The sequence below is a fragment of the Chaetodon trifascialis genome, chromosome 2 (assembly GCF_039877785.1).
Source record: "Chaetodon trifascialis isolate fChaTrf1 chromosome 2, fChaTrf1.hap1, whole genome shotgun sequence".
Taxonomy (NCBI): Eukaryota; Metazoa; Chordata; class Actinopteri; order Chaetodontiformes; family Chaetodontidae; genus Chaetodon; species Chaetodon trifascialis.
Window position 1 is genome coordinate 32,113,233 of NC_092057.1, and position 13,051 is coordinate 32,126,283.

Consider the following 13,051-nt stretch of genomic DNA (forward strand, 5'->3'; position numbering starts at 1 on the left):
ATTAAACCTTCAAGTCTGCACTTCAATTCCATTGTAGTTGTTTCATTTCAAATCCAATGTGGTGGCATGCAGAGCCCAAATCATGCAGATTGTGTCACTGTCCAAATATTTCTGGGCCTAACTGTATGTGGCCAGGTAGACTTCTTTTTCACGGAAGGCCTTGCTTATTTTAGCACAGCTGCTACAGAAGGCTGCCCACTACTGGACGTGCAAAGGGGAATAGAATGACCGGTGAAACTAATGACATTCCCATCCGCCGCAGCTGTACTTTGTAAAAGTAAGACTGCGAACATGGTTAAAATTACAGCCGCTAAAAATCTGCATGTTAACGTTTAACTGTAATGTCGTGATTGCAGGCATGTTTGTGTGCTGATGTTAGCATTTAGCTCAAAGCACCACCGTATGTGTGACAACAGCCTTGACAGTCTTATTTTCTAATGTTGTATGAAAGACAGAGGTCAACTATAGAGGTGAACCAACAGATCACCAAGCAGCTCTGAGGAGCTTTGTAGCCTCTTTTCATTCATTGTCGAGGTTTTACATTTAATGAATGGTTAGTGGTCTTATCTACTTTATTTCCAGGCACAGCATTCAGCTTATTTCAGCAAACAAACACTGCTTCAGAAACACGTCAAAAACACCTGCCCAGCACCAGAGATTTTCTAGAGTTGGAACCAGATCAAGCTAAAAGTAGATTGAATATTGGACTTATGTATAAGTCAGACAGGATTTTTTGCTATATTTGAATTCGACCACTGGAGTGGTTTTGCAGTTTGTATTTAGACGTCACAAGGAGCTAATGTACCAACTCTACAGACATTAGCTGTAGTTAGCCAGCAACATATGCACTGTCCATGGTGTGTGGATTGTGAATACCCAAACTCCTCCAGTTATTTTCCTCTTGTCTCTCTTTTACCTGTCTTTCACTTGTCTCAGTGTGTTCAGGAAGGTATGTCAAGCTCTGAAATACGTGCCATTTTTTTTGTCAAGTTGAAAATGTTTCAAAGGGGCAATACAAATTTGTATTACCTTGGTAACTTGGAATCATTTTCTTCCATCTGAATCTTTTCATAGACTTTCTATGTAGTCCTCAAATTCTTTTTAAATTCACTTTGTGTTCCCTCTGACCATACCTTGTAGTATAGTATACCAAAATCAAATTCATAAGGTGTGACAATGTCAGGATTGTGTCTGTCAACTTGTTGTGGAGTTGTCATGCCTCCAAGTGGCCAAATATTGTTAAGTTGCCACTTTAGAGACAGAGTGAAACATTTTGGGAATTCACTGGTGTGTCATACAAAAACACAGATGCTGTTATACAAAATAAAAACAATAGTCATATAGGATTTTTTTTTTTTTTTACATGAAGAAACTTGATGGGAAACTAATTTATCAATGGTTAAGTGTTGATTAGTGTTGACATACTGGTGACTCGTTCTTTTCAGGGCCTTGCCAGTGGAATGGCAAAAATGTAAAAGTTTGTTGTGCTGGCACGTTGAGAAAGGTCAGGGAGTGTCACAAATGGAAGTTGCTCCATATATTTCATTGTGAACTGGCTAGTAGTTGTTGAGCCAGACAGACTGGTCTTGTCTTACAAACTGGAGTGGTTCTTATTCTGAAGAAGGTGATCTGATTAATGTTATGGACAAGTAAACATAAACTAAGTAAGGACCCTCTGTCTAGTGATAACATTGTGGTCTACTAGTGTTTAGCTTGAATGAAATCTGTTCTGTGTTTTGTGTATAGATGATGTGGAGTGTTGTGATCCTGCTTGCTGCCGCTGTCAACGTGGGTGAGTATCATCTCTATTCTGCAACACTTTTTTCCCAGCTTCTATCAGTGAAAGGTGTGATCTCAGTCTGATGTCTCTATTTAGCAGTTGTGTTCTAGACAGGAGCAAAAGGTTCATTACAGTATATAAAATGTGGCAAATTATCTGAAGGTGATCTAGATCTAACGAGAATACATGGGGAGGTCAAAGGTTAGACTCAGCTACTGATTAGATCAGTACAGATCAGATCGAACAGGGATGCTAAAAATGTGTGATATGATGAGTGCAGTTAGTCAAATTAGTCGTGCTTAGAGTTCTGCCCAGTTTTAAACTTATGTACAAGTGACTGCCAGATTGTTTGTTTTGCAAAGTTGCAGAATTCTTCACAGTCAGCCATTGCTTTTACAATAGTTTAATGGACTTTCTTTCTTTCTTTCTTTCTTTCTTTCTTTCTTTCTTTCTTTCTTTCTTTCTTTCTTTCTTTCTCTGAACTTAAAAAAATGAGAAAGTGTGAAGCACTACTTGAGGTATTTGCTAGATCTTAAGAGAAAAAGCAATAACACACAGTGTGAGAAATTGTATTGCAATATTTTTTAACTATAAATATTCATCATTATTGGTATCATGAGAAATCCATCAGAAATTCAACATTATGTCTGAACCAATGATGTGTTCTGTCTTGAAAAATTGCTTAAAGAACTACCTCTTCTGACAGTACTCAGACAGTCGTTGCTCACCTAATTTGCTCTTTCTCTGTGTCTCTCCACCCTTCTCTGGCTCATTTGCTGCACACTGATGTAAATTACATTGAGTATCAATGCACAGTGCCAATTTTGAAAGTAATGAGGTCAAAAAGAATGGATTTATGTGGGGTTGGTGGATGGGCATTTAACAAGTTTAACTTTAATCCAGGAAGCCACAGAATTAGACATGTTGGAATTGGATGTAAAAAATCATTGTAAATAGAGTTGGGCGGTATACAAATTTTGATACCGTCAAACTTTCCCCACATTTTCCCGGGGTATACGGTATTACCGTGACTAATTAAAAATCACTTTGCAGGGCAGCGTGACATGCGCGCAGTTCAGACGGTCAATACTCACGCGAAGAAGCACCAGTCCTAACTTGTAGCATACCAGAATGACGGGGAGAAACTCAGTTAAAAGCCTCTACCAAGCGCACGTCAAACTTACGGCATCTGCTGATTTCACCACTATACGCAAACCACAAAAGCCTGGTATCATATGAAAGCACAGAGTCTGATGATCACGAAAATGTCTGCCTCCTCACTGTGCGACGAAAACTCGGCGAGCTAGCAGCCGAGGAGTAGCAGAAAAAACTTTGCTAAATCATACAGTGTGTCTTACCTTTGCTGTTTTGTGGTCAAAAGTTATATTCCAGCCCGAAAAAATGCTGCTTATGTCTCCTCCTATGACTCTCTGTTAGTTTGAGATCAATCACAAAGGTCCTGCTTGTTTACATAAAAAGGAGGGGGTTTCTGGAATGGACGGAGCACTCTCAATGCAATAACCTATCTCTGGGGTTACTTCCTGCTGGATCGTCATTGGTGTTTCTATGGTGAATTTGGGTGGGTCGCTGAGCTATTGATCGGCATAACTACGCAGTTAGTTTCACCGCTCCGTCTCATGAAGGAGGAGAGCGCTCACAGAGGACTCTGCTGAGCAGCCCGAAGTGTTATTTTACTGTTTTTTTGCATTTCGTCTTTTTATGAGAGCTAAGAACAATAGCAAGCAGAAAAAATGCTGAAAAGGTGTTTTCAACAGAGGAGTTTCTCCGTATGCTTGGACGAGATAATGGTACTCTGCCCAGACGTGCCCATATGAGCGCCTGGACATACCTGTGTTAAAACATCTGTAAAATTGCTCAGATTCTTTTTTTAGCATGTACTTTTGCATGTTACCTTTTTCTCGAGTAAAAATTCAACCAGATCCATTGAGCGGGCTTCATTTTTGACGATGACGATGCTACAATTATGTTCGACCCCTATAGACCTATATGCGCAGCATTTTTTAATGATGGTAATGAAACTGATACCGTTGCTATTTTTAGATAATAATAATAATAATACATTTTATTTGAAAGCGCCTTTCAGGACACCCAAGGTCGCTGTACAGAAAAAAATACAATGATATAAAATACAAGATAAAAAACAAGATACAATAAATAGGGAGGGGGGGCCGTGTGAAGCAGTTTATAGAGAGTAAGCAAGTCTGAATAGATGAGTTTTGAGTTTGGATTTGAAGATGGACAGGGTGGCAGAGTTACGGAGGTCAGGTGGCAGAGAGTTCCAGAGTTGGGGAGCAGAGCGGCTGAAAGCTCTGCTCCCCATGGAGCTACTGTAAGACGGGCAGCGGGTACAGTGAGATGGAGGGAGGAGGAAGATCTGAGGGCACGGGATGGAGTGACAATGTGCAGAAGGTCGGAGAGGTAAGGAGGGGCGAGGTTATGGATAGCCTTGTAGGTGTACAGAAGGATTTTGTAAGTGATTCTTTGATTTACCGGGAGCCAGTGAAGTTGCTGAAGGACAGGGGTGATGTGGTGTGATGAGGGGGTTTTGGTGATGATCCGGGCAGCAGAGTTCTGAACCAGCTGAAGTTTATGAAGGGACTTTTGAGGTAGGCCGAAGAGGAGAGAATTACAATAGTCAAGGCGGGAGGTGACAAGGCTATGGACAAGGATGGCGGTGGTGTGGGGGGTGAGGGAGGGGCGGAGACGATTGATGGAGTGAAGGTGAAAGTAAGCAGACCGGGTGGTGTTATTAATGTGAGATTGGAAGGAGAGTGTACTGTCGAGGATGACACCCAGACTCTTAACCTGGGGGGAGGGGAAGACTAAGGAGCTGTTGATGGAGAGAGAGAAAGTGTCAACTTTAGATAGGGTGGATTTGGTGCCAATGAGTAGGAATTCGGTTTTATTGCTATTTAATTTTAGAAAGTTAGAGGTGAACCATGATTTTATTTCAGAAAGGCAGGAGGTGAGGGAGGGGGGTGGGAGTGTGGAGTTTGGTTTGCAGGAGAGGTAGAGCTGGGTGTCATCCGCGAAGCAGTGGAAAGAAATGTTAAATTTACGGAAGATATGGCCAAGGGGGAGTAGGTAGATTATGAAGAGGAGGGGCCCCAGGACAGAGCCCTGGGGCACACCTGTGGTGACTGGGGAGGGGTCGGAGGAGAAAGATTTGAGTTGTATGAACTGAGTGCGGTCTGTGAGGTAGGAATGGAACCATTGAAGGGGGGTGTGGGTGATGCCAATTGAGGAGTCTACTGAGGAGGATGGGGTGTGAGATGGTGTCAAAGGCTGCACTCAGGTCAAGAAGGATGAGGATGGAGAGTGAACCGGTGTCAGCTGCAGTGAGGAGATTGTTGGTAATTTTGATAAGTGCAGTTTCTGTGCTGTGACGTGGACCGAAACCAGACTGGAAGGGTTCATACAAACTGTTCAGAGTGAGATGTGCGTGGAGTTGGGAGGAGACTTTTTTTCAAGAATTTTGGAGATGAAAGGTAAGTTGGAGATAGGGCGGAGATTATTGAAGTTGTTGGGATCTGAACCAGGTTTTTTCAGAATTGGCGTGACAGCAGCAGTTTTGAAGGCAGAGGGGACAATACCGGCAGACAGTGAAGAGTGGATAATGGCAGAGATGAGGGGAAGCAGAGAAGAGAGGCAGAATTTGACCAGGGTTGTGGGGATAGGGTCCAGCAGGCATGTGGAGGGCTTAGATTTGCGGATGAGGTCGGATATTTCAGAGGCGCTTGGGAGTTGAAAGGAGGTAAAGGGTTGACTGTAGAGGAAGGGTTCAGGTGTGGAGAGAGAAGGAGGGTGGGAACAGAGGTGCTGGTGAATGGAGTTGATTTTATCATTGAAGAATAGCATCAAGGAGTTACAGGTGTCAATAGAGTAAAGGTGGGGGGGTAAGGAGTTGGGAGGCTGGAGGATCTTGTTGAGTAGTGAAAAAAGTGATTTGGTGTTTCCTTCGTTGGATGTGATGAGACCAGAGTAATAAGCAGATTTACTGTGTGCAATGGAGTCTTTGTAATGAAGAATGTGGGTTTTGTACATGTTTATGTGTATTGTGAGTCCAGTTACCGCGGGATACCTTATTACCGGATTACCGCCCAACCCTAATTGTAAATGAACATAATCCAGGGTTTACTAGAAATGTCCTGTAGTCTTTCAGCATCATCTAGTGATTTGAACAGTCAAGTTTACCACCAGGAAAATTTGTAGCGTACTTGGATTTCTGCCCAATTTTACACTTACAAACAGTAAATTAAATTTAGAAGTTAATTTGCAGTGAAAGCCAGTGAATTTGTGAGCAGATAATAACGAGGATGCAAATGAGGAAAAAGAGAACAAAGGCTTCCGAATGAGTCACTCCCAGGGAAATGGATGGACCTGTCACAGTCCTGCTGCCATTGTTTCCTCATCTGCTCACCGGTGCCCTTAGTACTTTTCCACTCTCAGCCACATCCACCTGCTTGCCCACCTGATCACACACCTGAGACTCACTGCAATCAGTGCAGTATATAAGCTACTCTGCCACACTCACTGGGGGCCAGACTGTCATTGTCTTCATGCAAGACTCTCCAGCTACATAGAGTTATGCAGATAATTTGAGGGCTGCTAAAAACAAAGGCGTGGTGCTCAAATGATGTAAAACTGTTAAAAGACACTGCAGTAGAAGTCAGTGTGTTATTTACAATTGACGCAGTTCCCCCTCCTTTTCTACCCCCTCTAGTAGAAAATAAAAAATTCAAATTTGGTGGCGAAGCCTTGGTGAGAACAACAGGTGCGTCAGTGCCAAGCCATGTCTCGGTTAAAAGAAGACAGTCTAACTTATAATCTAAAATCACATTCATTCATTCTTGTTTAAAAGAGAGTGCACGTTCAGCACTGCCAACTGTTAATGTTCGTGCTGAACGTGCGCTCATTGTAGTGAATCGGTTGAATGATAGTCTGTGTGCGTGGTCTGAAAACGTTCCTCGGTTTGTGCGTTCTGTTGGAGATGATGGTTGTAATGGTGTGGACGGTGTTGTCTGGTACTTCTGTGGGCAGACGGGGCGTGTGGGGTGTGTGTGTGTGTGACGTGCAAGCAGTCAATCATGTGGGTGTGATTGTGCCGTGGACAGATCAGCTGGTATTGGTTTGGGGAGATTGGCATGCTGCACACCGTATGCCAGGTTGGCGGGCAGCATGCGGGCACCTGCTTTGTTCAGATGGAGTCTGTCTGGACCGAAGAGGTGCCGTCTCTCCCAAAAGACGTTAAAGTTGTCAATGAAGCTGCCAGAGTGAGAGTTACAGGCAGAGAAGAGCCAGGTGTTGAGGCTGAGCAGCCTGCTGAAGCTGCCTATCCCTCTGCCACAGGTGGGGGTAGGGCCGGAGATGGAAACACTCAGCTGGGACTGTGACACGGTGTTGAAAAGGTGGGCAAAGTCCCCATCGGGGAATGACAGGGTGGATGCCCCCCTCATGCGGACGTGCCTCACAATGGAGTCCTCAATGACGAGGGTTGTGGGAGCATCCGCTCGATCTTCAGGGGGGCAAGCCAGCTCAGCCGCCGTGCCACCAACACCAGGACCCTGGGTGTGATCCCTCGCCTGGTGGGGGGAACGTGAGGAGTGCCAGCGCACCCTGCCCTTAACCAGCCACCTGCACTGGGATGAAGATGAGGAGCGGGACGGTGGAGGCGAATGGCCCCCTGTTGGACACCCACCTGATGCAGGACATCCCTCTGCTGGAGGGCAGCTAGCCGTGAGTGGAGGAAAGGCTGTGGTGTCCGTCAACTTGGGCATTGAATTGTTCATTTAAATGGTTCAATTATTCATGTTCTTTGCATAAACATCACCAGATGACTTGTAGTTGTTTATCAGGACAACAAAAGGGCACCAAAAGTTGTTTAGCCAATGAGAGTCAGAGGCACTGACAGAACCTTTTGTTATCCAGTGCTGACCCACAGTACTCACTGTCCTTCCTTTGCTATATACTTCAGATGAAGAAACGTATAACTCCATTTAAAAATTTTTGCTAAACAATATTTTCGAACTTTGTTATCGAAATATGGCAGGTGTGAATGTTTTGTATACTCATAATTTAAGATAGTAAAGGTTACTTTCTGATGAAATGTCACAGTCATACTCGGTTATTTGAATTGAATTTTAATTTCGAATGCATTGGCTGCCCAAAAAAAATTTAAAATGTAGTTGTGTGGTTCTTTGTCTGAAGGGTTAATTGTTTTTTTGTACTATAAATCAGCTCAGGAGGTTAAAGATCAGGAAGGCTGCAGGACCGGGCGGCCGCAGTCCCAGGCTCCTCAGATCCTGCTCTGATCAGCTGAGTGGGATCATTGGACATCTGTTTAAACTGAGCCTGAGAAGGGGAAGGGTGCCACACCTCTGGAAGACGTCCTGCGTGGTACCTGTGCCAAAGACCCCACATCCCCAGGGCCGTAGCTCCTACAGGCCGGTGGCCCTAACATCCCACCTTATGAAGGCCCTGGAGCGGCTGGTCCTTGCCCACCTGTGCCCCCGGTAAGCTCGTCCATGGACCCGCTGCAGTTCGCATACCAGCCTGGCATCGGAGGACGATGCCCTCATCCTCCTTCTCCATCGAGCTCTGTCTCACATAGAGTCACCTGGGAGCTCTGTTCGGGTCCTTTTCCTGGACCCTAGCAGTGCTTTCAGCACCATCAGGCCAGCCATCCTGAGAAGGAAACTGGAGGTTTCGGGGGTGGACCAACACCTCACATGCTGGATAGTGGACTACCTCTCCAACCGCCCACAGTATGTGAGGACACGGGACTGTGTGTCAGGGACTGTCCTCTGCAGTGTAGGGGCCCCCCAGGGAACAGTGCTGGCACCGTTCCTCTTCACCCCCTATACCTAACTGGGCGGAAACATTTGGGAGCACAGTGGCTCGATTGTAACCTCACAGCTAGAAGGTCCCCAGTTCGAATCCTGCTGTGGGCGCTGGGTGTGTCCTCCACCATGCCTTTGGTGCCTGCTGCTTGAGGGAAAATAAGGGGCCTTTCTGTGTGGAGTTTGCATGTTCTCCCTGTGTTCACCTGGTGTATCCTCCATAAAAATACCCACACTAAAAACATGCAAGAAGATCACCACCTGACCAATGGTGACAAAGAAGAACTGGTCCCTGGGTGCTGGTCGACTGGCAGCCCACCGCTCCTGGTCTGCCGTGGAGGAAGGACTGACCATGGATGGGTCAAAAAGCGGGAAAGAATTTCACATATGCATGCCGTGTACAGTTTCCCCCTCAACTCTGCATGTTGTGTGTTAAAATGTGACAAATAAAGGAATTCTTTTATACGGCTGACTTTTCGCACCTGTCACCCACCTGCCACCTGCAGAAGTTCTCTGATGACACTGCCACTGTCAGCCTCATCACAGATGGGGATGACAGGTCATAAAGAGGACTCATCCAGGATTTTGTGGACTGGTGCCAGCAAAACCACCTCCTGATTAATGTAGGTAAAACTAAGGAGCTGGTTGTGGACTTCCGTTGGCGCCCGTACTCTTCACCATCATCAGTGAACATCCAGGGAAGAGACATTGAGATGGTGACATCTTATAAGTACCTGGGTGTTCATCTGAACAACAAACTGGACTGGACTCATAACACCACTGCACTTTACAAAAAAGGACAGAGCAGACTCTATCTGCTCAGGAGGCTGAGGTCTTTTGGGGTGCGTGGGGCACTCCTGAAGGCCTTCTATGACCTTCTTTTTCTCTGTTGTGGCCTTTGCCATTTTCTACAGTGTAGTCTGCTGGGGGAGCAGCATCACAACAGCTGACAGGAAGAGACTGGACAAACTCATCAGGAAGGCCAGCTCTGTCCTGGGATGCCCTCTGGAAGTGGTGGAGGAGGTGGGGGAGAGGAGGACGACAGCCAAGCTGTCCTCCATGACAGTCAACGACTCCCACCCCCTCCAACACACGCTCACTGCACTGAAGAGCTCCATCAGTGACAAGATGCTACATCCAAAGTGTGTGAAGGAGCGGTATCGCAGGTCATTCCTTCCTGCAGCTGTCAGACTACACAACAAAAACTGCTCCAAGTAATCAGGGCAATAATCTGTGCAATACAACCTGTACATAACAGTCTGTAAATACTATTTTCATTTCTTAGGATGACGTTCCTTTTTATCCCACTCTTTTGTATGTACTTGTTTTTAATTTGCATGCACTTGTTATACTACTCTATCCGCTTTATTGATTATTTGTTGATTATTGAATTGGAATTTGAAGTTTTCAATTTTGCAAGGTTAATGTACACAACTAGTCAACAAAAGAATTGTGATTTTTTTTTTTTTTTTAAAGAACCAAATGGTTTTCCAGGCAAGGGAGATATATATATAGAAAAATACTGCTTCTTTCTCAGTTCTGCTCTGGATAATAGCTAACTCAAATGTTCAAAATTAAATGATTCTCTTTACCCATAGTGAAATTCTGATTTCTGCGGGTTTAAAAACACTAGATAGCAATATCAAAACTGAAACCTAGGTTAAAGAACAGTGTCAAACATAATTGGATTACAATGAAACATGAAGATTGATCAATTTGTCTAAAACTTACAGTATATCCTTCTTTAATACTGAAAACATTTGAAAATATACTGTTATTGATTTTGTTTCCTGCATCCTCTTGAGGTAGGTTGAACAGTAGATGTGCTGAGGCCTGTCTGAAGGGTATACATGTGCTGAGCCAGATCTTGAGGGTGGGCTGGCGCCTGGTTGAAAGGCTGAGCCATGTCTTGAAGGAGCATGGTTGAAAGGGAGAGGTTGAAACGAAACTTGCCGGAAGGACAGAGACTGGTTGTTATCTTGTTGTTAAATGGAGAACACTGAGGTGAAACCATGTAAAATGGAGGGAGCTGGGTAACTTTGTGGAAGGAACATTTAGGTGAAGCTTGAATTCCCTTGTGATGTTTGGTGTCGTCTTTTCATGTCTTTTCAGCAAACACTTACAGTGTTGTTTCCATTTAGTTCTTTTCTTTTTCTGCTCTTGGCAGATGTAGCAGTGAGAGTGTATTGAGAGAGAAGTACTTGGTAAAAGCTGTTATTGCATAATTACAAAAAGAAATAATAGGCTAGCAGTGGAGAGTCAAGCTGAGTAGAAAAAGAAAGGTTTGCAGTAACACAACACGCTGTTCAAATCTCTAAATGCTAAGGAAAGATGGTTTAATGCTTCTTTGTATTTGTACATTCACGAAAAGACATAATAAACATAGATTTATATTTATTTGTCCTTCTGCAAAGAAAATTGTTTCCATTTTCCATACAACCTCAGCTTACACAAATACTTCAGACTGGACAGAAAACATCAAATTTGACAGACACTGTACATACATGAATCTCAAACAACCTCACAGAGTACAACCTCACAGTGCACAAATACATCCAACCAGACTAAATACATTGAATTTTACAAATGTATACTCTATATATGTATATTCTCAAACTTTATGTATACAAACTCAGGCACATTACAGTCTGGATGTTCTGTTCATTTCTGTTATGGCAGAGGAGAAAAAACTGAACTTCAGTTTTTTTCCATGTGTTGACTCAGTGATGGGGAAGATATCCAGTAACGCCTTGCATTCTTCCGAGCAGTCCATGGTGTCAAACTGGATGTAAAAAGTGTTCAGGTTTTCAGCAAAAAGGTGCAGTCAGTTATTGCAGCTAATTTGGTTTGTGGACCATGGCCAGTGAGTGTTTTAACTTTCTGAAAAGCTTGTCCTGTGTTCCTGGAGCTGAATTCCAGTTCAGGTTTTTCTATATGCCTTTTCTTTGGCTTTGAAGATTTCGTTTGTGATTTGGCATGTGTTAATATTTTAAGTGAGAACCCAGTCCTGCCGTTGAAAGGCTTTGTGTTTTTCTCTGAGGCTGTGCATAATATGTTGAGTAATCCAAGATTTTGTGTTAGGGCATTTCTTGAAAAATTTAACTGGGATTGTTGTGGAATTTATACAGAATTTAAGATTATCTGTGATGACAGAGACCCTCTCATTCAGACTCATCAGCCGCATCCACAGCCTTTATCAACCACAACTTTAAATCAAGTTAAATCACACAATCAAATTTCAAGGTGTTTACTGAGATGTGAGCTGATTCATTAGCCATTATATATAGGCTCATAATCATCAATTACATAATAGTTTTTAATTTCATTTCCAACCATGGTAATGAAGTCATATATTTCACCAAGTTGTCCGCGATTATACAGTTTGCATAAAACAACATATCTAAGATGCAGTCCTTCTGCAAAACATTTTTGTTTTACCACTGCAGACATATATAAGAACAGGATTTAGGAAAAGACATAGTATGTAATCGTTTTCACCATTCAACTCCCAGAACAAGCAAGTACTTATTTTTCCCCAGTTTTTAGCAAAATGATGTTCTCCTTCATTTTCTTTCTCCACCTGCATTTGTCACAGAGGCCTATGCTGTCAATGATCTCCATGAGCGTTTGGCCCATGGTCGCCAGCTGAAGATCTACCTGTCCAAAAGTGCAGAGAAGCTGGAGTTCGTTCCAGCTGATGATCACAACAAGAACTTTTTGTACTGGGAGAAGGGCAGACTCAGGTCAGTAACACTCAAGGACACCTCTTGTGCTTGTGGACAGGATGGTCATGAAGGAAAGCTGTGAGATGCTTCCATAGTTGTTGCAATTTATGTATTTCCATGTAGCTATTGTTCCATCTTCTACAGGACAACCAAAGGCAGGGTGTCTGGCACAGGCAGCGACAGACGCTGGTACATCGACAAGGTAAACAAAGTAATTTGTATAGTCTCTCTTTCTGGAAATACAATTAAATTCTGGACGCAATTGGTTGTGCTTTGGAGTTCAGTTTCAAGTGAGAGTGTTGCACCTCCTGTCCAAAACCTGTCAGTAATGTTAGTTTTCCATCAGCTATTGACAGCAAAAGACCTTGTAGTGCTTATAGTGTGGCTATAGATTCTAGATCTTTACGGTGTATTTATGTGCTCTCTGTGTTTTTTTAAGGTAACTTATGAGGACCAGGGGACATACATTCAAACAGACCTCTGGAATAAAGAGATCTCTACTGTCAAAGTGATTGTCACACGTGAGTTCGCCGAGGTTCGCCATATGAGTTAACGCCTTACCTGTGTAGCTAACAATTATGAAGATATCCAAATACCTTAGTTAGGTAATGCTACTTTTTAATAGAAATATGCTAGCAACCAACCAAGATAGAGATGTTTCATGCTAATAAAGAACACACTAACAA

At 43.5% G+C, this 13,051-nt stretch overlaps 1 protein-coding gene across 1 annotated transcript in view; it reads left to right on the forward strand.

Moving 5' to 3' along the window:
* Positions 1-1,590: 1,590 nt before the first annotated feature.
* LOC139343987 (uncharacterized) overlaps positions 1,591-13,051 on the forward strand; it is a 28,755-nt gene continuing 17,294 nt past the window's right edge. The window contains exons 1-5 of the mRNA XM_070981858.1: positions 1,591-1,624; positions 1,747-1,792; positions 12,236-12,383; positions 12,510-12,567; positions 12,805-12,886. Of these exons, the coding sequence (XP_070837959.1) occupies positions 1,747-1,792; positions 12,236-12,383; positions 12,510-12,567; positions 12,805-12,886 (334 nt within the window). The 5' untranslated portion in view covers positions 1,591-1,624. The remainder of the gene's footprint in view (positions 1,625-1,746; positions 1,793-12,235; positions 12,384-12,509; positions 12,568-12,804; positions 12,887-13,051) is intronic.